Source organism: Diuraphis noxia, unplaced genomic scaffold, assembly GCF_037042655.1.
Source record: "Diuraphis noxia isolate RWA-SAM2 unplaced genomic scaffold, SU_Dnox_SAM2 contig0001, whole genome shotgun sequence".
NCBI lineage: Eukaryota > Metazoa > Arthropoda > Insecta > Hemiptera > Aphididae > Diuraphis > Diuraphis noxia.
Genome location: NW_028301711.1, coordinates 1,044,306 through 1,069,712, shown reverse-complemented (window position 1 = coordinate 1,069,712; position 25,407 = coordinate 1,044,306). Strand labels below are relative to the sequence as shown.

The 25,407-nt window shown below is 32.5% G+C and overlaps 5 protein-coding genes and 1 long non-coding RNA gene across 7 annotated transcripts in view; 3 read left to right on the top strand and 3 right to left on the bottom strand.

Moving 5' to 3' along the window:
- Positions 1-25,407, top strand: part of LOC149059157 (uncharacterized) — a 244,073-nt gene that overhangs the window by 181,316 nt on the left and 37,350 nt on the right. The window lies entirely within an intron of this gene.
- Positions 1,953-8,371, top strand: LOC149059164 (uncharacterized). The gene is made up of 6 exons (XM_089215789.1): positions 1,953-3,749; positions 4,248-4,327; positions 4,388-4,556; positions 6,350-6,721; positions 6,776-7,389; positions 8,233-8,371. The coding sequence occupies exons 2-6, from the start codon at positions 4,266-4,268 to the stop codon at positions 8,369-8,371; spliced, it is 1,356 nt and encodes a 451-aa protein (XP_089071915.1). The 5' UTR covers positions 1,953-3,749; positions 4,248-4,265.
- LOC149059163 (uncharacterized) lies at positions 8,344-13,345 on the top strand. Of its 2 annotated transcripts, none has more exons than XM_089215781.1 (3): positions 8,344-8,484; positions 9,075-10,247; positions 11,546-13,345. In XM_089215781.1, exons 2-3 carry the CDS (start codon positions 9,094-9,096, stop codon positions 13,155-13,157), a joined length of 2,766 nt encoding a protein of 921 aa, XP_089071907.1. In that variant the 5' UTR covers positions 8,344-8,484; positions 9,075-9,093; the 3' UTR covers positions 13,158-13,345. The 2 variants fall into 2 exon arrangements, with proteins under 2 accessions (XP_089071907.1, XP_089071908.1); XM_089215782.1 differs by having other exon boundaries at positions 8,347-8,484; positions 9,298-10,247.
- Positions 13,585-14,390, bottom strand: LOC149059162 (uncharacterized). The gene is made up of 4 exons (XR_016189367.1): positions 14,197-14,390; positions 13,849-14,125; positions 13,732-13,780; positions 13,585-13,646 (listed from the first exon to the last, which is right to left on the bottom strand). It is a non-coding gene; the product is annotated as an uncharacterized LOC149059162 (long non-coding RNA).
- On the bottom strand, positions 17,462-24,730 carry LOC149059160 (uncharacterized). Its single transcript, XM_089218024.1, has 10 exons — positions 24,309-24,730; positions 23,297-23,489; positions 23,079-23,201; positions 22,848-23,003; positions 22,586-22,772; positions 22,261-22,394; positions 21,924-22,159; positions 21,700-21,859; positions 21,481-21,624; positions 17,462-17,599 (listed from the first exon to the last, which is right to left on the bottom strand). The coding sequence occupies exons 1-9, from the start codon at positions 24,327-24,329 to the stop codon at positions 21,506-21,508; spliced, it is 1,329 nt and encodes a 442-aa protein (XP_089074150.1). The 5' UTR covers positions 24,330-24,730; the 3' UTR covers positions 17,462-17,599; positions 21,481-21,505.
- On the bottom strand, positions 19,079-21,170 carry LOC149059161 (uncharacterized). The gene is made up of 2 exons (XM_089215785.1): positions 21,088-21,170; positions 19,079-21,023 (listed from the first exon to the last, which is right to left on the bottom strand). The coding sequence occupies exon 2, from the start codon at positions 20,995-20,997 to the stop codon at positions 19,183-19,185; it is 1,815 nt and encodes a 604-aa protein (XP_089071911.1). The 5' UTR covers positions 20,998-21,023; positions 21,088-21,170; the 3' UTR covers positions 19,079-19,182.

Sequence of the window (25,407 nt, the reverse complement as noted above, 5' to 3'; positions counted from 1 at the left end):
ATTTTATAGTGTACTCATTTGGTAAGCGACGTTAATGTTCCGCTGCTCTTATGTGTTGTTTATGTTTTAAAAAACAAATAAACATGTAAGTATTTAATGCACAACAATATATATTGTAATATGTAGTACATGACTTATATTTTTTAACAAAACACAATGTATTCGTATTGGATGACTATGATCACCTTTAAAATGCAATATTTAATAGTATTTGGAATACATAAATATATATTATATATGATTTGATGAAAACAATGGTGTGTGTAAGTATTCATATATTGTAAAATAAGTGCATTATGCAATAATTTATAGTGTTTTGAAAACAACGGTATATATATACACGAGAGGTAAGAATATATGATTTATAGAATTCACATATGTATTTAATGGGTTAAATGGAATAATATGATTCATTATTAATTACATCAAAAAACAGCTTAAGAGTAGTAGTTTCTACATAGATTATCAACTCGAATAGTAGGTAGGTCCCGTTAGGCGTTAGGCATAGTTAACCGTAGGTGTGTAGATCGACACGTGATCGTCGATTTGGCGGCGGCAATGATAACCGTGCGGTGGGTGTTTTTTTTCGATATTTTTCAAATTTCTCATTGGAAACGTTTTAAAAAAAACAAAAATTTAATTGGCCGTGAGTCTGTCTGTATCGTACCTACATCTCCTAACAATATATTGCGTGTACGACATTACCGTACGTTATTATGCCCGGTTACACCAAGCCGACAAAACGGCGACTTTCTGTCTGGCGACGAAACGGAAACATAAATGATAACTGTACTTTCGGCTAAATATATACTTTGCCTCACTCGAGGTAACACGTCTTACATATATATAAATGTTTATAGAATTATGACGTATTACCACGGTAGCTCGGTAGCATAAAGTTCTTGCAGTTCTATTATTGTTCACTAATACATTTGACAGTATCTTACAATACAATGATTTAAGTTTAATTATTATTCAAGATCATCTAGGCAGTGGTTTCAAATGCATTTTTCTTTCATATAAGTATATCAACACTAATATATACTTTTATAGAATGCAACATGTTGTTACTAACACATAAGCATATTATTCAACAATTTTTGTTTCAACCTTACTAACAAATATTATAATTTCATAATTCATCTTCTTATGTCAGTTTTGTTCTACTGCTGTTATTGATTTGGTTTCCGGTGATTGTATACATTTTAATTAGGTAAAGCTGTGTTTTAATTGTATTGTACATACAAACACATACACACACACACCTACAACAAGTAGTGTTACGATTTTAATTTTACTCATAACTCACTGCCATCAACTTAACATAGGTACTTGTGTTTTCTTACACAATTGTGTACCTATCTAGGTACTTTAACTACAAACAGTTGAAATCACCTGTTGAGTTCTGCTAATCATTCCAAATTCTGTACTCAAGAGTCGAGACATAAACCTTTCTCACTCCAATCATACAGTTGATAGTTAATTACATAACACATGTGGGGTGCCTACGCTTAGATTATAAGTATGTATGTAATATGAACACACCAATTAAACGTTCTTCTGTTTTGTTCTACTGCTAAATATAAAATATAATGTTGTTGAAGTAATAATATGTCGTTAAGGCGTGGAACTATGTTTCTTTTGCATAGTTCACGCACAATAAGTAGAGTTACAGTTATTTATAAGTTATAACTCACACTTATTTTAAATTTACCTTTAACAAACGAACAAAACACTTATACATTTCACAGTATGTTATAATGGACTTTCTTTCTACAAGTATCTGATATAAATATTCTGCAAAACATAAATCTTACCCACTTAATGCATATAGTATAGTTACCAACACATGAGGACATTCAACAATTTTTGTTTCAAATTAACTAACATTATAAAATATATGTGTTTACAAACTCATCTTCTTATATCAGTATTATTCTACTGCTGTTATTGATTTTGTTGCAATAAGTATGATTGCATTTGTGTTAATTAGGTAAAACTGTTTTTTAATTCCATAATGTACATACAAATACACACACACACCATAGGCTTCAGCTCCTCACATATATTTTCAATCACTGCCTCTCAGAAGTTCTTAAACTTTTATAAGTATAGGTAACAGATTTAATACAGTTTTTACATTTTATATTCTTATATATATATTTTTCTATTTAAAATAATAGTTATCAATATAAAGTATTGCTAATTATATTAAATAGTTAGTTACTCATTTCATCATATTTTTCAAAACAGTCATCTCACATTTCGATTCATTAGGTATAACTTGATTGCTTTATAAGTAATGATGATCCTTCAAAGCTTAATTTTAACAAATTGTGATACTGTCAGGAGAATAACTTTAATAAATAAAGCATAATGAGTAACAGCAGTAATTATTGTACATTCTAAACGTCAACAACTGATGTACGCACAACTCTGTGATATGATACATCATATATTGAACAAACAAATAAACATGTGAGTTGTAGTAATGTGTAGTACATAACCAGGTTAGTACACAGCTTAACATAACAAGTTGTTCTTACTTTAACAGCTGTATATTGTTATAGAATTTCACAATTCTGTTTGACTTAACACACACACATAGTGCATAGGTAACGAATAAAATACAATATATATGCCTTAGACTGGCCAGTGACCATATTATATGTAACATAGCTTTAAGCATTGAACTTAGAGCAATACATACACAACAATAATAATGCATATGCAATGTATTCACATTTAGTATGCTACTAGGTATATTCCTGTGGCATGTATAAAGTTATTAGATTTATATTGTTAAATTCCTATACTGGATTTTATAGTGTACTCATTTGGTAAGAAACGACAATAACAATTATTCTTTGCCAAAACACATCAGACATTGAAACGCATTCGCATTCGGTATGCTTTGGCATGACTATGATCACTTTTATGTTATGATAATTGATAATAGCATAATATATCTAATTGGAGTAATATATACACCGGAGAGGTGAGAATATGCGATTCGAGGTGTCACTATAATTCAAAAGTATTTACTGGGTTAATTATTAGTTACACCAAAAAACAGCTTAACAGTTATAGTTTTCACATCATCTATCAACTCGAATAGTAGGTAGGTCCCGTTAGGCGTAAGGCAGTGTATCCGCCGCAGGTAACGGGTTCGATATGGCATTATGGCGGCAACGTAGTCTGTGTCTGTCATATAATGCATGGATTAAAACGCGCTAAACTTTGCATATTTTTTCTCGATTTTTTAATTCTCAATTAATTCTCCATGATAACCTTTAATAATTATTATGTATAGATAACTATGTTAACTATGTCCCATGAATATGTAATGAATAACGATAGGTATATAGTCGTTATTATGTTATTAATAATTGGTAATTTTTATTTCATAATATACCTACTAATACAAACGTATTTAAACGTGTACATATTATATATATTATAATATATAATACACTGGATGATCGCTTTCGAGTGTCGCTGCAATATACGCAATATTACAGTATGACCATTATTAGATTACGATTAGATATTAGACTGGTTCGTCGGTGTAGAGGGCCGCGTAGGGGACAACTTTGGCGACGCGAAACTCGCCCATGTTATTCTGCGTCATCTTGCGACGAACGCCCATACAGCACACATCTACGCATACCGAAAAGCCTATTTCCGAAACTACTTAGTGCTTTTCATTTCGTTTCGGTCTGTATCTGTATCTGGCGCTTTGCAAACCGGTGAGTACAAGTTTTACATATAATAATACAATATAATATAATATACGTACAGGTGTATTCATGGCAGCGCGTGTCGCGCACCAGTGCCAGTGCACCACCGTTTCATTACACACGTTGTTCATCGCTATAATATACGCGATGTTTTCACTATGGCGAGTTTGGTGTTTTTTTTCACGCACCGCGTGTTTGCTTTGAATCTAACGCTTTTTTGTATCCGCCTTCGTATTTGAAATTCGCCGTGGTCGACGTTTGGCCGTTAACCGATTCATTTTAAATGGCGCGCTTACCGTTGCGCCATTGCGGTATTTGTTTAAACAGTTAACTGTGCTGCTCTGTATGCCATTTTTCGATTTTATAAAATATAATATTTGCAGTAGGTATTAATTCTAAAAATAACACACTTGTACAGACAGCATACTGATAACGTCATTATTTTTGATTACAATGAGTGTAGAAAATGAGTTTATACTTACTTTTTACTTTTCATGATGTTTTTAGGCTATTCACACGTACACAATGGTCAAACGCTGTGTGATGTGCGGAGTTGTGGACAATATCAATGATGTTTCCGTACACAAGTATTTCACCCTACACACACATATATATATAACTACTCATATTAAATATGACACTTTTAGATTTCCAAACGATGTGCGTCATCATCAGTGGGTGGCATTTGTGATGGACAATGGTTTTCCTGTGAACCAATCATCAAAGTTGTGTTCAAGGCATTTCGTGCCTGGCATCGACTATGTCATAGGAGACGCACAACGCCGTCGTCTGGTGCTCACAGCAGTGCCGTCTTTGGTGAGTGTATAATCAAGATTGTTACTACACCACTAATATCCTTATATATACCTGCTGTTAGGAACTTAAGTTGATAACATTCAACGTGACCCGACACAAGTATACTACCAAACATAAATATATTTTAACGGAATGTTTCACTTTAATACATAACACTGTGAATTACAATATCAAGTACCTATTGTTAAAAGCAGTTTTAATTCATCATCCACACACATACACCCACAACCCTCCTATGCCACTAAGTTGTGTTATGTTTTGTTTATAATTTACTGCACATTTACAGTATGGGTACTAAAGAATACAAATTACTTCACAACAACATTTATCATTCATCATTATTTAGGTATAGTACATTGTATAGTACATTCACTGTTCACCGTGTACACTGTGATTTACATTATTAGGTTGCTCAACACTTAACTTTTTTAAGTACAGTTAATGTTATTACAGTTAGTTAGTATAACACACTACTTATGTATTTTAATATTGGACCCCTGGCATAACCTACTAAATGTTTGTAATCTGATGTAACTGACTTCACACTAAATGTACACTGTGTTCTCCTTGCTCAGTAGCATGCATTAAGCAAGTATCTGATATTCACTTGATGCATATAGGTATCTACATTTATTGTTATAGTATGCCACAAATGTTATTGTTACTGTTAAACACGTAAGAACATTAAACACTTTTTGATTCAGCCTAACCAACAATAAACAATGATTAAAAATACACAACCAATTATTAAACGTTCTTCTTTTTTGTTCATTGGCTGTAAATGAAAACAAAAGACAACTGAATATTTTGCTACACCTATGACTGTATTAATGTTGTTTAGGTAGAACTGTGTGTAACTTTCTTTTAAATTGTATTTCATCTTATACTTATATGATGGCCAATTCTCAAGAATTTTTATGTACAACATTAATACATTGTAGTTATATACTCAGCAATGTAAGTTTACACTGTACTCACATGATACTACAGGTATCTTACCTCAGACTTATCATATAATTTATAAATTCACTTAATGCATATAGTGTAGTAACTACGCTTACTTTTATAAAGTGCAATATATATATATATATTATATATGTACACACACACAACTAATTATTTTATTAATTTTTTTTATTGTTTTTAGCCCTCCATGCTACACACGATAAGTAGTGTTACAGTTTTACTGTTACTTATAACTTACTACTTATACGTTTTCTTACACAGTTGTTTGTCTCTACATACATAACACGTTGATATCTAGGTACTTTAACTACAAACAGTTAAACCACATGTTGAGTTCTTTCTACTGATGTGTACTAGGAATTTCATCATTCCGGATACTGTACTCTGATTAATGCTCCCTATTTCAATACATTATATGCCGCGTTGTTAGAACTAACTGTACATTGTATTTCCCGTACCAAATGCCATACAGCACTACATCAGCAAAATATTCTACAAAACATAAACTTATTATTCATTTTATTTAATAGATAGTTATGGAGTTCATAATATTCAAAATGTCCACTTAACAAAGCATACACCAACTGTAAAATACAGTGTTCTATAGAATAGTAATATATAAACTTAATATTAATTTATAAACATACAGTTAAAATTAATTAATCGGCCTATAAAAAAAGTCATTACATTACACCTGTCTACTACAATGCCAAACATGCTGTCTTAAACACCTTACTTTTTTTAATTTGTTTCACTTAATATTCATATTAAGCACACTGAGATTTGAAAATTGTATCCATTCTACATTAACTCAACCTAACTTATAGGTGCTGGGGAATGTCCAGATGGAGGAGGAGGTCGTGGAATTCGTCGAAGTCGAGCTGGAAGAAGAGGAGGAAGTGGAAATCTTCGAAGTCGAGCTGGAAGAAGAGGAGGAAGTGGAAATCTTCGACGTTCCGATGGAGGAGTGGGAGGGCGTAGAAGTCATCGACGTCATGGTTGAGGAAGAGGAAGGCATGGAAGTCGTCGACGGTGAGGAGGATATTGAAGTCATCGACGTCCAGGTGAACGGCGGAGGAGAGGGCATGGAAGTCTTCGAAGTGCTGGTGGAAGATGAAGACGAGGGTGTGGAAATGGTCGAGGTTCAGATGGACGAAGCACAAGCAGAACTCGAGTTTTTCGACGTGATCGACGAAGAGGTCAGTAAATATGTCTTTAAAATATAATTTTATCATAAATTATTTGAATTGCAGTTCGAACCAATTCCTGCGGGTGTTCCGGTAGAACAACCCAGAAGACTTGTGCCCATGATCGACAGGCTAGCTGCCGTGAGACACCCGCTGCCAGAGCGTCACTGCGTGGGTGCTTTGACTGCTGTCTGCGGGCACTGTAACGCCCGCCACTTTCCCAGCGAACGTACGACCATGGGTCACTTCTCCACGTGTTGCAATAACGGCCAAGTGACCGCTACAGGAGACCACGTGTTGTTGCCTGCCCCGTATCTGTTAATGAATTTGCTAATTTCTGATTCGCAGGATGGTCGTAGTTACCAAGGGAACATCCGGCTGTACAACAATGCCCTGGCATTTGCTGCGATTTCCACCAGCGTGAATCCCAGACCTTTACAAGGGCGAGGTCCGGCGGTGTTCACACTCCAAGGGCAATTGTACCATAGGACTAATAATGACGTGGCTGCCAACAGAGAAGAAGCGAGATATTGCGAGTTGTACTTCATCGAGTCCGGGGAAGCCAACACCCGCCGCCTCGACATGGCCCGACAGAGAAATCAACGTGAACTGTCAGAGAGTGTGATGGCAGACTTGGACACTATGCTGCGGGACAGGAATCCATACGCATTGGCTTTAATGTGAGAAAAATTATTGTGTCTGTTGACTTTAGACATCTTAATTAACCGACCATTTAGAGTAAGACTCATTAAGAGCTACAAACATACAGCAAACATAAAGTTATTGCTTAATGATGATTCAAAATATACATACAACACAACTCACTACTCAAACAACTCACAACTCAACTTTGTAAAAAAATAACTTGAATAATAACAACATTTACCCTCTTACTCTAATCATGTAAATTATTTGAATGAATTCATTTAATCCCATACACCATATCACTGTTATACAATACAACACTTTTTGTTCAGCCTTACACAGATCATAAATATGTATGAACACACATTAAAAATATAAATTTACACTGTACTGCCATTGCACAGTGGCACGCATTCACACAATACTACAACATTCTTAACATTTACCATACAATTGATAAATTCACTTTACGCATACCTACACTTACTGTTATGGAGTGCAACACCTATGACACACACACACACTAAGTAGAGTTACAGTAAGTTACAATGGACTTTCTTTTAAATTGTATTTCAACTTATACTATACTTAGCAATGTAAATGTACACTGTACTCACATGATACTACAGGTATCTGATATAAATATTCTGCAAAACATAAATCTTACCTCAGACTAATCATATAATTTATAAATTCACTTAACTACGCTTACTTATATAGAGTGCAATATACATTTTTAAAATTAAGTTTACTAACACAAAATGCAGTATCATTACATTGATGGTGGAGTTCTGATATTTATTCCCCCCCTTGCTCTTGCAATTACTATTATTATTGGTGTGTGTTTAACACAATATATATATGTACATTAATTCTAGGAATATGCGTCAGGTGTGGCAGGCAGAAAGAGACGTAGCCGACGCCGACCCAGCAGGTGTGCATCCCAGGCCGATCACAATGCATTTCGTCAGATGCAACCAGGGATCAGCGGCGTTACAACTTGCCCACAGCAAATGAAGTTGCGGCCGTGTTTGTCGGTGACGACGGTCGTCCGCCCAGAAACCTGAATCTGGTCATCTACGACACGAATCCAATCGACCCGCAACACAGGATGTAAAACATACCTGCGGGTTAGTTAATAACTATTTGAATTGGTCTTTCACTTACTTTCAATACATTTATACACTATAATAGCACAATCAACCTTAACTCTTTCACAGGGACATTTGAAAAGCATTCATAGGGTTTATGTCATACAACAAATACACAGCATAGATGTTGTAGTACGTTGGTACTATTTACATTATATTTTACTGAACTCTATCTACACAACATAAACAATTAATCCTTGCGTTATAATAACTGTATATTTATAATAATTAGGTAAATTTATTTTAATTTAAAATTCCATGTACAAATTTGAAGTACACTCCCACACACACACACACACACACACACATGTTAATCAAACATATCCTTACATTTGCTGTACAATTATACTATTCACTCTGTCTGCACCATCATTCACATTATTCACATACAATTCATTGCGTTGTTGTTCTGGTATTGTTCTGTTGTAGAATTTTGAACTTTTACACATGCCTTCCTCTTGCTGTTCTACAAAATATGACCTTACTTTACACAACTCCATAACCTGACTTTCCGCCGCATTTAGTAATTCATTTGAAATAATATATACCATTTATTACATTCCACAAAGATCGTGTCACGCGGTTCCAATGTTGTATCCGCTGTTGTTCCCAAGCGGAGAAGCCGGTTGGCATTTCGGTATGAGACAAGAGGGCAACCGCCGAAATCAAGTCCGCAGTCGGAACAGTATCAGAGAGTTTGTGTGCTTCCGTTTGGCGATACGATATTGGGGAAATAACGATACGATGCATGCACAGTTCAGTCTAATACATGCTGGTCGATTTTTGTTGCAGCAGTATGTGTGCGACCAGTACGTTCGAATGGAATCGAATAATCTGAACTATGTGCGTATGAATCAGCGAGCTCTCCTCGCAGATGCGTACCAAGGGCTCATGGACCACGTGAACCAGCAGCACCACTTGGACGTTGCCGATCCCATGGCGGTCGGCCGGAGGATCATTCTACCGTCTACGTTTGTCGGCAGTCCCCGATACATGAAGCAGTGTTATCAGGACGCTATGGCCATAGTTCGTAAGTATGGAAAACCAGACCTGTTCATAACTTTTACGTGTAATCCCAGATGGCCGGAGATCACGGACAACCTAGCGATTCATAGCACGGCAAGCGACAGGCCTGAACTGGTGGCCAGGGTGTTCCACTTGAAACTACGGGAACTAATAAGTGACATAACTGTTAATCGTGTGTTTGGTAATGTCGATGCTTATGTTTATACCATTGAGTTTCAGAAACGCGGTCTGCCCCACGCGCACATACTCATTATCCTGGCGGAGGATAGTAAGTTGCGCACGGCAGAGGACGTAGACGACGTTGTTTGCGCTTTCTTGCCAGACCCGGCGACCGACAGGCAATTACACACCTGCGTGACATCCCACATGATACACGGGCCATGTGGAAGAGTCAACCCACGGAGTCCGTGCATGGTGGACAACAGTTGTTCCAAAGACTACCCGAAGCCACACACAGAGGAAACTGTGTATGTTTCGGACGGCGGTTACCCCAAATACCGCCGACCGGACAACGGGCGAGTGGTCCTTGTAAGAAATCACGAGGTCGGTAACGAGTATGTAGTTCCTCACAACCCTTACCTACTTGCCAAGTACGACGCACACATAAACGTAGAGGTGTGCTCTTCCATTAAGAGCGTGATGTACATCTACAAATACATCTTCAAAGGACACGACTGTGTGACATTGGAGGTTTGGGATCAGGACGAACTAGCCAAGTAAGTCTGAGGTTTAATCAAAGTAATACTGTATACTATCCCTAATTGATACATTAATAATTAAAAATACTTAAAAAATATAATAATAGTTGTACAAGTTTATATAGTGTCTACTTTGTGGTGAAATTATGAAGGTAGTTAACCAAAAAAATATACTACATAACACATAAACTCTCATAGTTTATGTTAGGTCGGGTGTACCAATATAAAACAGAACACAATATTATTATTTTTATTTTTATTATTATCTGTCTGTACTCGGGCTGTTTTTGTTCTACCATGCTGTCAACATTAACAATTTAAATACCACTTATTATTATATTAAAAATGTCAATATCTATTGTATTTTTGTTCACTTACAATTAAAAGTAAGTTTTGAAAAAAGTAGTTCCTTAGGTTTGATTAAACATTTTAAACTAGACATTTCATTTAATTCATGTTTCGGTTAAGCAACTCAAAAAATAGTTCTTAGGTTCTTATGTTTGAATAAATATTTTAAACTACACGTTTCATTCATAGTAGTATTACAATATATTTTTATTAATATTCAGTAATTGCCGTTTATTTATTTTTCAGTTATTATATTAAGTAGGTAAGATGTAGTTCAATATAATATATATTTACTGCAGTTAATAATTGATACCAAATAGGTTAGGTTAATTAAAACCTTAATTAATCGATAGTTATATTTTTCAAACAATAATTAAACCTAATAATGTACCTTTAACAATATACTTAGCTTGCTCCAACACTCAACTTCTTTTATTCAACAAAGTTATAAAGTACAGTTGATATTATTACAGTTAGTACCTATGGACCTATTGTTATAGAGTACCACACGTATTATTGTTACTAACACTTAAGCACATTAAACACTTTCTTAGGTTCTTATGTTTGATAAAACATTTTAACCTACATGTTTCATTCATAGTAGTTTATAGTAATATATATTTTTCTTCATATGCAGTTTTAATACAATACATTGAATGTATTTATTATCTGTCGGTACATTAACAATTTAAATACCACTTATTATTATATATAAAAGTAAGTTTTCAAAAAGTAGTTCCTTAAGTTTGATTAAACATTTTAAACTACACGTTTCATTTAATTCATGTTTTAGTTAAACAACTCAAAAAATAGTTTTTAGGTTCTTTTGTTAGATTGAACATTTTAAACTATAGTTTATAACATCTTACTCGCTCAGCCTAACCTCATACAATAATATTAAAATGCCAAATGGTATCATCTACTGAGTCACACAAGATAGTTATTGATCTTATTGTTTTGGTTTTCAGTTACGTTAACTCAAGATACGTCAGCCCACCAGAAGGCATCTGGCGGTTGTTTTCGTACGAACTACACAAGAGAAGTCACACGATCGTCAGACTTCCTGTCCACCTGGAAGGTCGACAGAATGTGTATTTTGCGCCAGGACAAGTGCAAGAACGGTTACAAAATGAAGCTTTACATCGAACAAGATTAACAGAGTTCTTCACACTTAACGTGAACGACGTGGTGGCACGGCAATACCTGTACCACGAAATACCGACACATTACACCTGGAATGCGCCGCAGAGAACATGGTCGCGGCGGCGGAGACTGATGGCAAACGAGACGTTGGCTCGGATGTACATTGTCAATCCACTGGACCGGGACCGGTTCCACTTGCGACTGCTACTTCTGAACCGAAGAGGCTCGCAGTCCTTTCAAGATATAAGGACGGTGGACGGGGTCGTTCACGAAACATACACGGCGGCGGCCGTCGCACTCGGATTGTTGGAAGACGACCGAGCGTGGCGGGCCTGCTTGACGGAATCGGCGGCGTTGGACACACCGCGGCAACTGCGGTATCTCTTCGTCACGATACTGGTGTTCTGCGAGCCCTCAAACCCGCTGGCGTTGTACGAGGCGAACGAAGCAAACCTGATGGAGGATTTCAATCGGCGCCTCAAAGACGTCGACCGCGCGAGGGCCGCGTGTCTGAACGCCATCGGGGATCTACTTCGTGCGCACGGTAAGTCGCTGGGCGACTACGGTTTGCCCCTGCCGGACCCACTCATGCTGGAACCGGAACAGGACGACAGACTGTTCCACGCAATAGACGCGGCGGCACGGTGGGCCCAACAATTGGACGACATGAACGCCGAACAGCGGACGGTGTTTGACCGCGTAATGGCGGCCGTTGACGACCGTCAAGACGTAGCAAAAACTTTCTACGTCGACGGACCCGGTGGTACCGGGAAAACAACGCTGTACGGATGCCTCATATGGTCGCTCCGCAACCGAGGACAGTCGGTGTTGTGCGTCGCATTCACCGGGATCGCGGCGTCTCTCATGGACGGCGGCATGACCGTACACTCGACGTTCGGATTGCCGTTCGGTACGCTGACCGACGACTCCACATCGACCATCACCATGCAGTCTGAGCGAGCCCACAGGATACGCGACGCGGCGCTCATCGTGTGGGACGAGGCGCCAATGTCCCCGGGACTGCAACTGACTGTGGTGGATCGCCTGCTCAGGGACGTCATGGCATCAGAATTACCTTTCGGTGGTAAGCCCATGTTGTTCGCAGGTGACTTCAGGCAGATATTGCCCGTAGTCCGAAGAGGATCGAGAGGTGACATCGTCATGTCTTCGATCAAGCACAACGGTCTATGGCGCGGCATGGAACGCTTCAACCTGGTCCGCAACATGCGCGCCGACAACGACGTGCAATTTGCGGCTTGGTTACTTCGGCTCGGCAACGGCCAACTGCCCGCGGTCGACGGTGTTCAGGACACCGTGCTAATCCCTCAGGAAATGGTATGTGACGTTGCCGATTTTGCCTATGATTGTATTAATGTTAATTGGGTAAAACTAATTAAATTTAATTGTATTGCACATACTAACACACATCTACAATAAGTAGTGTTACAATTTTAGGTACTGTTACTCTTAACTCACTTGGTACCATATCAATTTATACTTATACGTTTTCTTACACAGTTGTTTGTCAGTACATACATAACCAGGGCCGTAATTGTTTTTTTTTTAAATTTTTATATAATATGTAGGTATATGTATAATATATATTATAATTTTATGAAAACGTATATAGTTGTATATATAACCGCTGGCATAGACTGGCGGAATATTTATTATTATTTTATTGGTTGTTAAAATATTGGTTTCGATCCGACCACTCTGAATTGTCACACCTAACACATATCATAATAATAATATTATAAGATATAAAAAAACAAAACACAGATGTCAAAAAAAAAAAAAAAGAAGTTTTTATTCATCTGAAAAACATAAAATAAATTCAATACTGTTATAATTATAAGAAATTCTCCAATTGATGACTTACAATGTTGTGGATGCAGTGGCCGATTCGAATTGGTCAATTAACATCTGAAATTAATAAAATAATAAATAAATAATAACATTAAAAACAATAAGTATGACGTTTAAAGAAATTATCTGATTGACAACTTACAGTGATCCTTCCACAACCCGAAACGGGGAGATGGGGTTTCATTCATGTACTACAATTCATATAGGACTAGGATTAGGATTTAATCAGGGCTATTTAAGTATATTTTGCAAAACTTACCGAAGATGGCTCAGTTGGTGTGTTCATTTCCGAGGCCGATTTGTCTGCACGACGAGTCCGTGACATCGGACTGCGGGGCGGCCGAACGACGATGGGCGACCGACGTCGTGGCGACCGAGTAGACCGACGTCGCGGCTCACGACCTCTAGACGACTTAGAGGGGGCTAGAAATATAATAAAAATAAACGTGATTAATTAAATTGAATGGAGTATAAATATACACACTCACCGCGACAATCGGCAACCAAATGACCAGATTTATGGCAACGAAAGCATCCTGAAACACGAGGTAGACGTTAGTTATTTGTGAACATTAAAATGTTATTCATTTTTAAGTAATCGACTTACTGCGTTTGGATTCATCTTTGGCCGCGACGGCCGGTGGTGCCTCAGCCGCGTCCACTGTACGGCCAAAGTGCAACGAATGCAGAGACGCAACATTTACAGTATAGTTCTGCACCGTCACACTATGGCCATAAACAAAACCACTACCGGTGGTGTTAACCTTTTTCATTCTAAAATAAAAAAAAAAAACGAAATGTTAAGAAGATGACATCAAATATGTAAAATAAAAATAGAAGTTGTAAATCTCAATTATAATGCATATACATTATACATTGTGCATGGACCATATGGAGAAAAGAAACAATTAATTTAAACTAATAATTCGACGCGTCTCGATTCACGAGGTACTTTATATTTTATTTATCAGAAAGCATGTGGTGCGCACAAAAAACTTATGTTAAATACGATCTGTCGCGAATGTATCAAAAAACAGTAAATTGATTTGATTTATATAGTATATATACGTGTAATATAAACATAAGAGCGAACAATATAATATTTTATTATGTATAGGTACTTACGTCCCTGTGTGCAAAAATTAGTGCCATAAATATCACATAGACTTCTCTTTTGTAATGTGAAGTTCTAAATTAATGCCTATTTACTTCTTTGAGATGTACCTGGTATGCCAAACGCCAGGTTGATTGATGTTATTAATACAATATTAAGTTATAAGAGGTATTATAAACATCTCTATAAACTCACATAGTAATTATATTTAAGTAACAACAATGGTCAAATAGTAGTTATATTCTACTGTTGAATAAACAACTATGTAAAATCTATTAAATGCTTACATTTATATTCACATGGATATCACATTATTAACCTCTTATGGCCATGCTTTAATTTAGATATATATTATATAAAGTTTATATATGAATAAATAATAATAAAATATTTATTTATTCATTATTTAATAATGAATAACTATTTATATTGTTTGTAATAATTAAACAACTACTTATATAGCATTAAAAATAAATATTGACTTATTTAATTTTTATACCTATGTAAATTTAGTTAAATTTATATAAAAAAAAATAAACTACCTTTTCACTTTGTTTTAAATTATGATTTATGTTATTTTTAAATCTTCAGTGGCTATAACTATTGATAGGTAAATAAATATATTAACATACAGTAACAAGTGATGATGACCATAACAGAAATTATAGTTTAATAATAAATCATAAATGTAAGAATTCTATATAAGGATCTAGTAAGATTATAAAAAAAATCTACACTAATTATTCCCATTAACATAAAACATTAAAACATAGTATATAGGAATAATAACAAACAACAGTATTTTATTCATGTAAAAGCATAATTTTATTTAATAAAGATCATGTAACAAAGTAATTGCAACTGCTTTTACATTAGAAATATTAAAAAATAAACATTTATGCTTAATATCACACATATTAATAAGAAAACTATTTGTTTCATTAAATGTATCTACATAAAAGTCTCCAATAATATCAGACACTAACAGATTATCAAAAAATGGGATTGTATTATACTGGACAACTTCAAAATATATACTTCCATTAGCCCTTTTTATAATTTTTTTAATACAAATAATCCCATTGTTTTTCAATAAAAAGTACATATCTTTCTTGTTTACAGAACTCACGGTAAAATGTTCAGTAATTATATTTTCATAAAGAGTATCTGTAGGATCAGGATGAGATAAAAGATTATAATCAATTTCATTTTTTAAAATTGGGTAACTAACAATTGATGCAACTATCTCAATGTTTTTTTGTTCTATTATTCTATTGTATACATCTTGAAGAGGAAAACGAGAGTTTTTCAACGACATTTTAATATTCTGTAGACAATTTTCAAATTTGAATGCACTAAATTTGTCCAATGATCCATGTATTTTTACAAAATGTGCCATATGAATTAAACCATGAACATTATATGTAATATACTCTTCACCATATAAAAAGGAATACTCTATCACAAATTTTCTTAATAAATCATTGGCAACATCATTGTAAGCAATACATGTTTCATTGGATAACAGGAGTCTAATAGCGCAATGTAATACCATAAAATGTTTGTAGAGTGATTTTTTCAATCTACCTTTTAGTACAATAGGGCCAGAGTATAACAAAAAAGATCTAAACTCAGTCGCCTTCCAAAACTCTAGTTCTTCTAAAGATCGAGGAGAACGACTAAATTCTTTAGGGAAGAATGCTTTAAGAGTAATAAGCTCTGAAGAAATTTCATTTGAAATATTATCATTTATAAAGCGAACTGGTTTTTTGCCTTTTTTCCAAAATAATAATAATCTTTTCATTACCCCTAAACATATATTGTGCATATATTCTAATACCACATTATCTACTATATTTATATTGAATTTGGTTAGAGGACAAAAGCCTTTATGATAGTCTTCATCACTTTGATTACGAAATGAAATATTTGTTCGTAAAGTAGAATTTAAGTCAGGAAAAGCCATTCTATTACTTAGAAAAACACCTTCGACAATACATGAATTACAGCTATGGTAAGCATTGTGTCCCTTTACATTCAAAATAAAAGCCTTTGCTGGGGCATCACAAATTACCTGGCTAATATTTAAAAAAAAAATTTTATTATTGATACTCAAACCATTGGCCATTAATAATTCCATTTCAGAAATGAATGGATTTAAAAAATCAGATATTGAATTTGGTTTTTTATATTTACCATGGTAAATTCCAACTGGTATAACTTCTTTAGATAATTCATGTATATCAACAAATGAAATTAAAATAGGCCAAAAATTGGATTTTGAACTCTTTGTTGTAGGAAGACCATCAATATTTAAACTTAATTTAATTTTCGAAGTATTTTTTAATTTATCAAAATATTTAGTTAAAATTGGAGTGATCATGAACTCAATACTTATATGAATATAGGATCCTGGTTCTATACTAATAATATCATGTCTTTTTGGAGTTTTTAATAAAGTTCTTGAATTTTTGGGCAATTTAAGACCTTCTGATCTTAAAATAATTAAAAGGTCATTTACAAAGTTATGCGATACATGGTATTTAGAAATTAAATTTTGTAATTTATTTTCTAGTGAAATATTTTTGTCACAATCTTTATTACATAATGGGAAATTTTCATCAACACATACAGTAGTAGGATGTATTTCTGTAGAATTAGTTGAGGTAGATTTTGAAAGGCTAATTGAACATACGGTCACTGCTGTATCTTCAAACAATGTTGGTACTGGAATGGAAGAGAAGTTCTTTGAAAATTTCTCTTCTGGTAGTTTTACTTCTATGTTTAAACAACTTGAGTCCTTTTCAAGTGTATTAGAACATTTAATTTTTTTTGTGAGAATAGTACGTTGAAATTGTCTTCTCGACATAACATGAATTTCTTTTCTTTTTTTCAACTATAATTAAACAGTAGATTATATAATTAATAATCAAGAAGGATGTATAGTAATTATGGTATAATATAAGTAGGGATCAAGCTAAATATATGTAATAATACTTGAATATTAAATATAACTATCTACTAACTAATGTATTTGAACCTACTAATAAATCATATAATAATTGAATATAACTTGATCGGTATCTATATCATAATTTACATGTAAATATAAAAATATTTAAATATAATTTTTTGTTATTTATGTTGGTTAAGTAAATTTCACACTTCATAGGTTGCCAAAGATAGTAATAGTATATAAATATATGGTTCATATTAAAATAAATAGGGAAGTGCGCCCGCAGGATGAAATCCCACCAGGGGCAAGATCAAAATTGTAAAACCAAATCAAAATTGTTATTTTAAATCTTAATATATTTCTAGTGTTTTTATTCTAAAATAACTTAACTATGGAGATGAAAAAAAAAATAATATTTTACATCTATAATACCTACCCAAAATATACTATAAATAATAAATTTCTGATATGAAAAATTACGTAGCTTGTTATGTAATACCATATTGTAACTAACATCTTCTATATACTGAGTCATTATATATTTATTTTATTTTCAGTTAAATTCAATAAATAAAATTATTGTGCAAAACATAAATTATTTAAGCATTTTAGCATATTAATAATTAAATAATAATATAATTGTACATCATTTTTCAGTAATATTTTAGTAGGTTTTCGTATACTCAAATATATTTATATTATATTAAAAAATACCTCGCAAAAAAATCTGTTTAGTAGGTATAAGATAAGTACCTATCAACCTAATAGATTATATTATAATTATTAATATTTGTTCTAATCATCTTTTTAGAAGAAATGTATGTGCTATTGCTACCTATACTACCTACATAATAAGTATACAATCAATATATATTTATGAATAGTAAGTACCGTAAAATGGGGTGAATAGAAACACTTTTCAACTTTGATGTATCATATAAACTTTTTTATTTGGGCTACAATGTTTATCAATACACCAAAATATGGGTCTCTCTGAGTACTTTAATTGTGTGTATTCAAAATATTTTTATTTTTAATAGATTATTTTCTTTATTTTTTTAAGTGCTCTGTTTCTATTCACCTGGTAGGTGGGGTGAAAAGAAACAAATATATATTTTCAATAGTTTTTATTATTTGAACACTTGTAAGGTGTATAGAAACAAAATATTAAGTTTTAAAAAATAGTATTAAATACCTTATACAAAAACAAAACAATCTTAATCACAGTACTTTTGTGTTCAGTCTTATCAATATATGATTTAATTATAAAACTAAATAAATATTAATAAATACAAAATAAATATAACAAAAAATACAATCTTAGTCACAGTAACTTTCTGTTCAGACTTTTTTTTAATAGTTAACATAATTTAAAACTATAAAACAAAAAATATATATATAGGTATATAGGTATAACAAAAAACAACATTTTTTATTACAGTAACCTCTGTTCAGACTTTTAACTTATTAAATATTTTTTATAACTAATGTTTAGGTAAGGCAGTATGTTATTTAACTAGGTATTATAAACTTTTAAAGTCCAGTTTGAACTTAAGTAATCCACGATTGTACGGTGTTGGGTTATCTAATTTCCCTATAATCTGTTCAAATTGAAACTCAAATTCATCTTTTACATTAGGGAAACAATAAATATATCCATTAAAATCCCTTGTGTTTTTTTTCCTAAGAAATGTTCCTAAATAACCATTATTGGTTTTTTTAATAATTTGTCCAATAAAATATGTGTAGTGCACCTTGCTAGTTGATGGTTTATTAGAAGTTGAATTAAAACCAACAAGATACCAATCATCTTCAATTACATCTTTGTTGTGCTGAATAGGATGTACATTTTTAAAAACTTTTTCATTTTTAACAACATAAGCTTCTGTGGATCCATTATTTTGATTTAAATTAGTCTCAATATTATCTGAACTGATATTTGAATCACTTGTACTAGAGGTATCTAATTCATTTTTTTCTTCCTCTGATGAAACAGTTTCCACACTTCTACCAGGATGTACATTTAATCTTTTTCTGGTCTGTCTCCTTTTGGTTTGATCTGATGGCCGCATTTCCTTTAAAAAATCTTTAAGTGATGTAGATAGAGCAGCCTCAATATTAGGATCAGTTTTGTCTATATCGTCGGATGGTAACATATCAAGAACTCTTTGTCGATTTAATGGAGCTATTCCACATTTGTTAAAACCTGCCACAATATTTTCAGAACCATTTTCTTGTATTTTCAACCACAATAGTTTAAGCAATCTAGGAAATCTATCTTTTGGGAGTGAGCATTCATCCTTTCCTTCTGTTTTTTTCCACTGTTCTAATATATTTCTCCAATGTATTTTTAATGGTCTGAAAAAGGCTACGTCAAGAGGTTGAGTCAGGTGTGTGGAATTATTTGGTAAAAATACAAATCTAATATTATTTTCCTTACATAATTTAATCGAATCTGTTGACAAATGGCTTGATAAATTATCTCCAATTAGTACTTTTGGTCCAGATAATTTACTAAAGTAAGGTAAAGCAATAGATTTAACCCAATCATCAAAACACAAACTATCAAACCAACCTGACGGGCTTCGATTGAACCTTGCACCTTTAGGACCACCAATTCTCCAAGACTCGTGTAAATGTTTTGATTTGTACACTGTATATGGTGGTAAAAGTGTGCCATCAGCACATGCAGCAAACATAATAGAAATTGAAGTCTTGGTGCTGTTTATAATTCTCTCAGGATACCGAGTTCCACGCTTGGTAATAATTTTACGCCTTCCTGGGTCGTCCGTCAAGTTAGTCTCGTCATAATTTATTATATGGGATAAAGGTATTCCTTCCAAAGATATTGTCAAATTGTCAAAATACTGATTAATAGTTTCTCTAGAAACTGCAGCTCTACACCTTTTAATATTTTGGCACAACCGTACAGCTAAAACATCATTATGCCTGGTTAAAAAACTATGCGCCCACTCTTTACCTGGCATATTTGATCTTCCAAATCTTTTAACCTTCTTACCTCTACGATCCAAATAACCTTTTACCAATAAACGTAAGTCTAACCTATCAAGAGGAAACCCCCATTCAGCACATAGCAATATATTATCAATTAAAAGTTTTTCTTCACTTAAACTTAATGATGTTTGCCCACCTTGCTTTTTGATGTCTTTATTCTTTACATGACGATAAATAACAGAATAGTGAATCCCGTATACCTCCTGTGCTTCACGATAAGTCATTCTCTTTCTTTTAATTGCATTGACAGCATTTGCGAGATCAGCTGGATTTGGTTTTTTATACGTTTTTGAATGACAATCTTTATCATAATTACGTGGCATTCTGTATGTTTCTATTCACCACATTTCTGTAATTTGTTAAACTAAAATAAATAAACTATGATCGGATTGAAATAAAAAAATTATACTTACGTGTTATTAAAGCCAGCAATATACTGCAAAAAATGAATTAGGAAAAGAAATTGAAAATAGAAGTTTACATCGTGAACGGTAACTTTGAATTTTGATAATTTTTTATTGATAAGGATTACCACATGCTTTTTATCAATTATATGTGTATGGAGGTAGAACAAAACGAAACGTTTCAATATAAACGAGTTTCGTACTAATAAATGTTGGATTTAGTGAATGTTTCGTATTGATAACACTCAAACTGAATTGTAAAGAAATAAAAGATAACATTTTCCTGATTTCGTTTCTATTCACCTCATCGTTTCTATTCACCCCATATTACGGTACATACATAACTATTGTTATTAGAGTGTAAAATTTATAAAATGTATTGGACTATAATTTTATACACACCATGAGTACTATAGAGTATTGAATATTATTTAGATATATTTATTGTTTTCTCTATAATGAATCTTTGATTACCATGTCGAAACCATTCTTTGACATGTTCTTCAAAAACCACATCAGTACAACTAAAGTTAACTCTACCTATTTCTGTGAAAAACAAACAATATTTTGGAAATAAGATAAAATTATTTTTGGATTTAAACACCAACTTTAGGTACCTACCTTTCATAATATTAATTATTTTAAGGTTCTCAAGACGGAAATTGTTTCGAAATCCAGTCCATGAGCATTTTGATGAAAGCTCGTTTGTAAATAAACGTTGTAAAATACGTTTGACAAAGTTTTTTATGTTCTTACCACTAATAGCAGATACAAAATTTACCTATGAAACAAACATATGTATTTATGAGAAAAATTAAAAAAAAAAAAAGAAACTATTAAGATACCATTTTCTTTTCAAACTGCTCTTCATTTTTGACTTTTTCATCAATTTTCAATAAATGTTGGAAGTCATTAATAGGGAATATGGAAAAAAGAGTATCATCCAATGGTTGTTTATTAAGTGGACCAACTGGAAATTCTACCAAAAGTTTTTCGATCCTATCCATTCGTCCATCAAGTCTTTTAATATAACTGAAAATATTCTTTAGGAGAATCGTTTCATCGGTTTCTACTAAAACAGCTAACCAAAATAAAATTTTAATAAATAATTTAAATTTCTGATATGGTTATATTTAAATTGATTTAAAATAGGAATAGAAATATTTATGTAGTATTCATTACAAAGTTTATCTGAAACTGTGTTATGGTTTGCAATATTTGATGAATCTCGCATTGATTGAGTATTTAAAGTTTCTTGTTGGGAAGTTTCATTCAAGTTTAATTGTTCACTATAACTTTGATCTACAGAAAAAAATTATAATAATATTATTGAAAAGTTAGTTATGTAAAAGATTTTATGATTTATTTGATACTTGAATACATAATAATATGAAAAAATGTAATGGAAAAATTTAGCAATATAAAAATAAATTGATGAATAGGTATTTTAAAAAAAACAGTTATCATATTATTAAATTAAAAAATATAGATAATTAAACAAATATACTTTCCAGGATTATCAAAAATAGAAACCAATTCCTTATCAATTGTATCAAAACATTGTGACGTAGATGGAAAAACATTTGATGTACTGGTACTTTCATATAAGTTTGCATTACTCATATGTGTTTGGGACAATTCTAACTTAGACATATGACAATTTTCATCAATTTCATTCAGTGAGTTAATTGCATCTGCAAATAATAGATTGTTATCTAATTGAAAAATAAATTAATCTACATTTTGTATTACTTAAAGATAATACATACATGGTATGCTGCAACTAGTTGTGTTTATCTGGCTATATGATACAGTTGGCTCATTAGAGATCAAATTTGAGTTCAATACACTGAGGTCTTTATTAGGAATAATACTTTTACTTGAAAATGTTGATGGAATAATTTTTATGGGAGAATCAGAACTGTCTAAAAATTAAATTGCATGTGTTAACCTATTTCATTAAATTCATAGGTAGGTACTAAACAATAAATCATTCATACCACTGTCAGTATCTTCATGATGATTTTTAACTTCTTTTCTCTTTCTTTTTCCTCGTCCTAGAATTCTTTCTGATTCTGATAAAAATATTTCTTTTTCTTTAAGTGCTGCTTTTTCATAAGAGTCTATATATTATATATTTAAAAACCATGATGAATAATATAAAACAATTAAGTTTAGGTGGATACCTATATACAACCTTAAACATACTAAAACATACCATAACTTTCACCAATTATATTGACGGGAAAAGATAACCAATCCATACTTGGCTCATCTGCTTTTATTAGCATTAAATCTGTAACTCTGTGTTTCCTTGGCCATCTACAAAAATCACCTTTTTGTGTACTATATATCCAATTTTTTGGTAAAACTGAATATTTGTTCTCATCTTCAAAAAATCCTATTTGCCACTAAACGTTTTATAGTTAAAATTATTAATTATATGTTTAGTTAGCATGTACATTAAGGTATATCTAAACATGAATTAATGTACCTAACAGTTAAAGCCTGGAGTCAACTACTATTTATTTGAGTACCTATTCTTTGTTAAAATTAAATATTTTAGATATTGGTATATCACAATTTCAATATCCTATAACCAGTATATCGTATACCCATCACTGTATATATTATAGTATTATATAATAACGTAGACCTAGATAAGTTGCAATACCTAACAACCCTACATTATTCCTTAAAAAACTACATAACTTAAAAACTAATTGTTTCAGCAGGTTAATTGTTGTGCCATCATTTTTAAAACGCTGATATGCTAAGATTTAAAAAAAAATTATATTTGCTTGAGCACCAAAACCAAACTAGATTTGTAAATTTATTCCATAAGTTTTATTTGCATCGTACCTATTTGAAAAGGTTTATATGTAACATTGTAAAGTACATAATATTAAATGCTTCTTTAAATAGGTACCTACTTAACGACAAATATCATACCAAGCCAACTGATTTAGTAAAATAATCAGTAGGTAGGACAGTAGAAGAACTAAGTATACATTTATTAGATATTAGGTAATATTTAAAAAGATTTTAGTTATAACAGCTGGCACAATTCAGTAGAAGAGTTAAATTTTTTTACATTAATTCATTTTTAAATATATATAATTTTATCTCTCTATGTTGAGGTGCAAAAATCACCTGCAAAATGAGGGACCCAACTTATTATGCACTCGCCGGATTTTAAATATAGCTATTATTATGGTTATTAATATTACCTGTTTCTTTACTGGGTCCATTGAAATGCTGCTTCTTGTATTGATGAACAAATGTGTTTGACAGTTGACGGATAGTCAATAAAGAAATTAAACAGTAAAAAAATCGTAATACGCACTTAGGCACTCTGCATTTACGGGATGCAAGGTACAAATAGTATAATTTGCAAAATACAAATTGGTATAACGAACAACAACTGTAAAATATTACTCACGTCGTCACACGAATAAGTACACGATAAGTATACATAAACAAATAAAATATATAATATATTATGTATGTATATTATGGTTGTGACTTGAGACACGTATGTCGTATAAAATCAGAATGCTGCAGCCTAGCAAGTAGAAACCTGCAATTATGCACTATGCGCCTATGCAACGACAAAATATGACAAAACAACTGATAACAGCGCCACAGCGGTAATGACAATAAATGATTAATCTTAATAAATTAAATATGTATAAAAATAAATACTTCAAATTTAAACCCGCTCATTTATAAATATAGCTATACATATATTTATAAACTATATATGAATATAAATAGTAAATACCACGCAAAATTTCCATACGTTATTATATTGTACCGTGATGATGCAGTACATGTGACTTCCAAAAGAAGTTGAAAAATTAATATCAATTGAAATTATTTTTATAATTTATAAATATATAACATATAGTTATTTATATAGTTTGAAAATACCCAGTTCAATAAATTATAATACTTGCACCTACCTGGAGACGTTGGAACTAAATGTTCCTACGCGTAACTAGTATACGAGATTAATTTTGAAACCTATTATAGCTTATGCTTATGTGATATTAATTATATGTTAAGAAATTAACATTGAATAATTAAACCTCTCTATAACTATACAATTTAAAATTATATCAAACATTTATTTAGCGCACATTATTAACTACATGGAGAAGTTAAATTTCAAATAAATATAATTTGTACATGTATGCGAGATATATTTTGGGACTTCCTATGGTTTACATAATTAAAATGTCTCTTAGACCAAACGTTATTAATAATTATTTTAAAATGTATCCTTAATATACTATAGAAGTCTAATTGCACGGTTACGATTTAGAG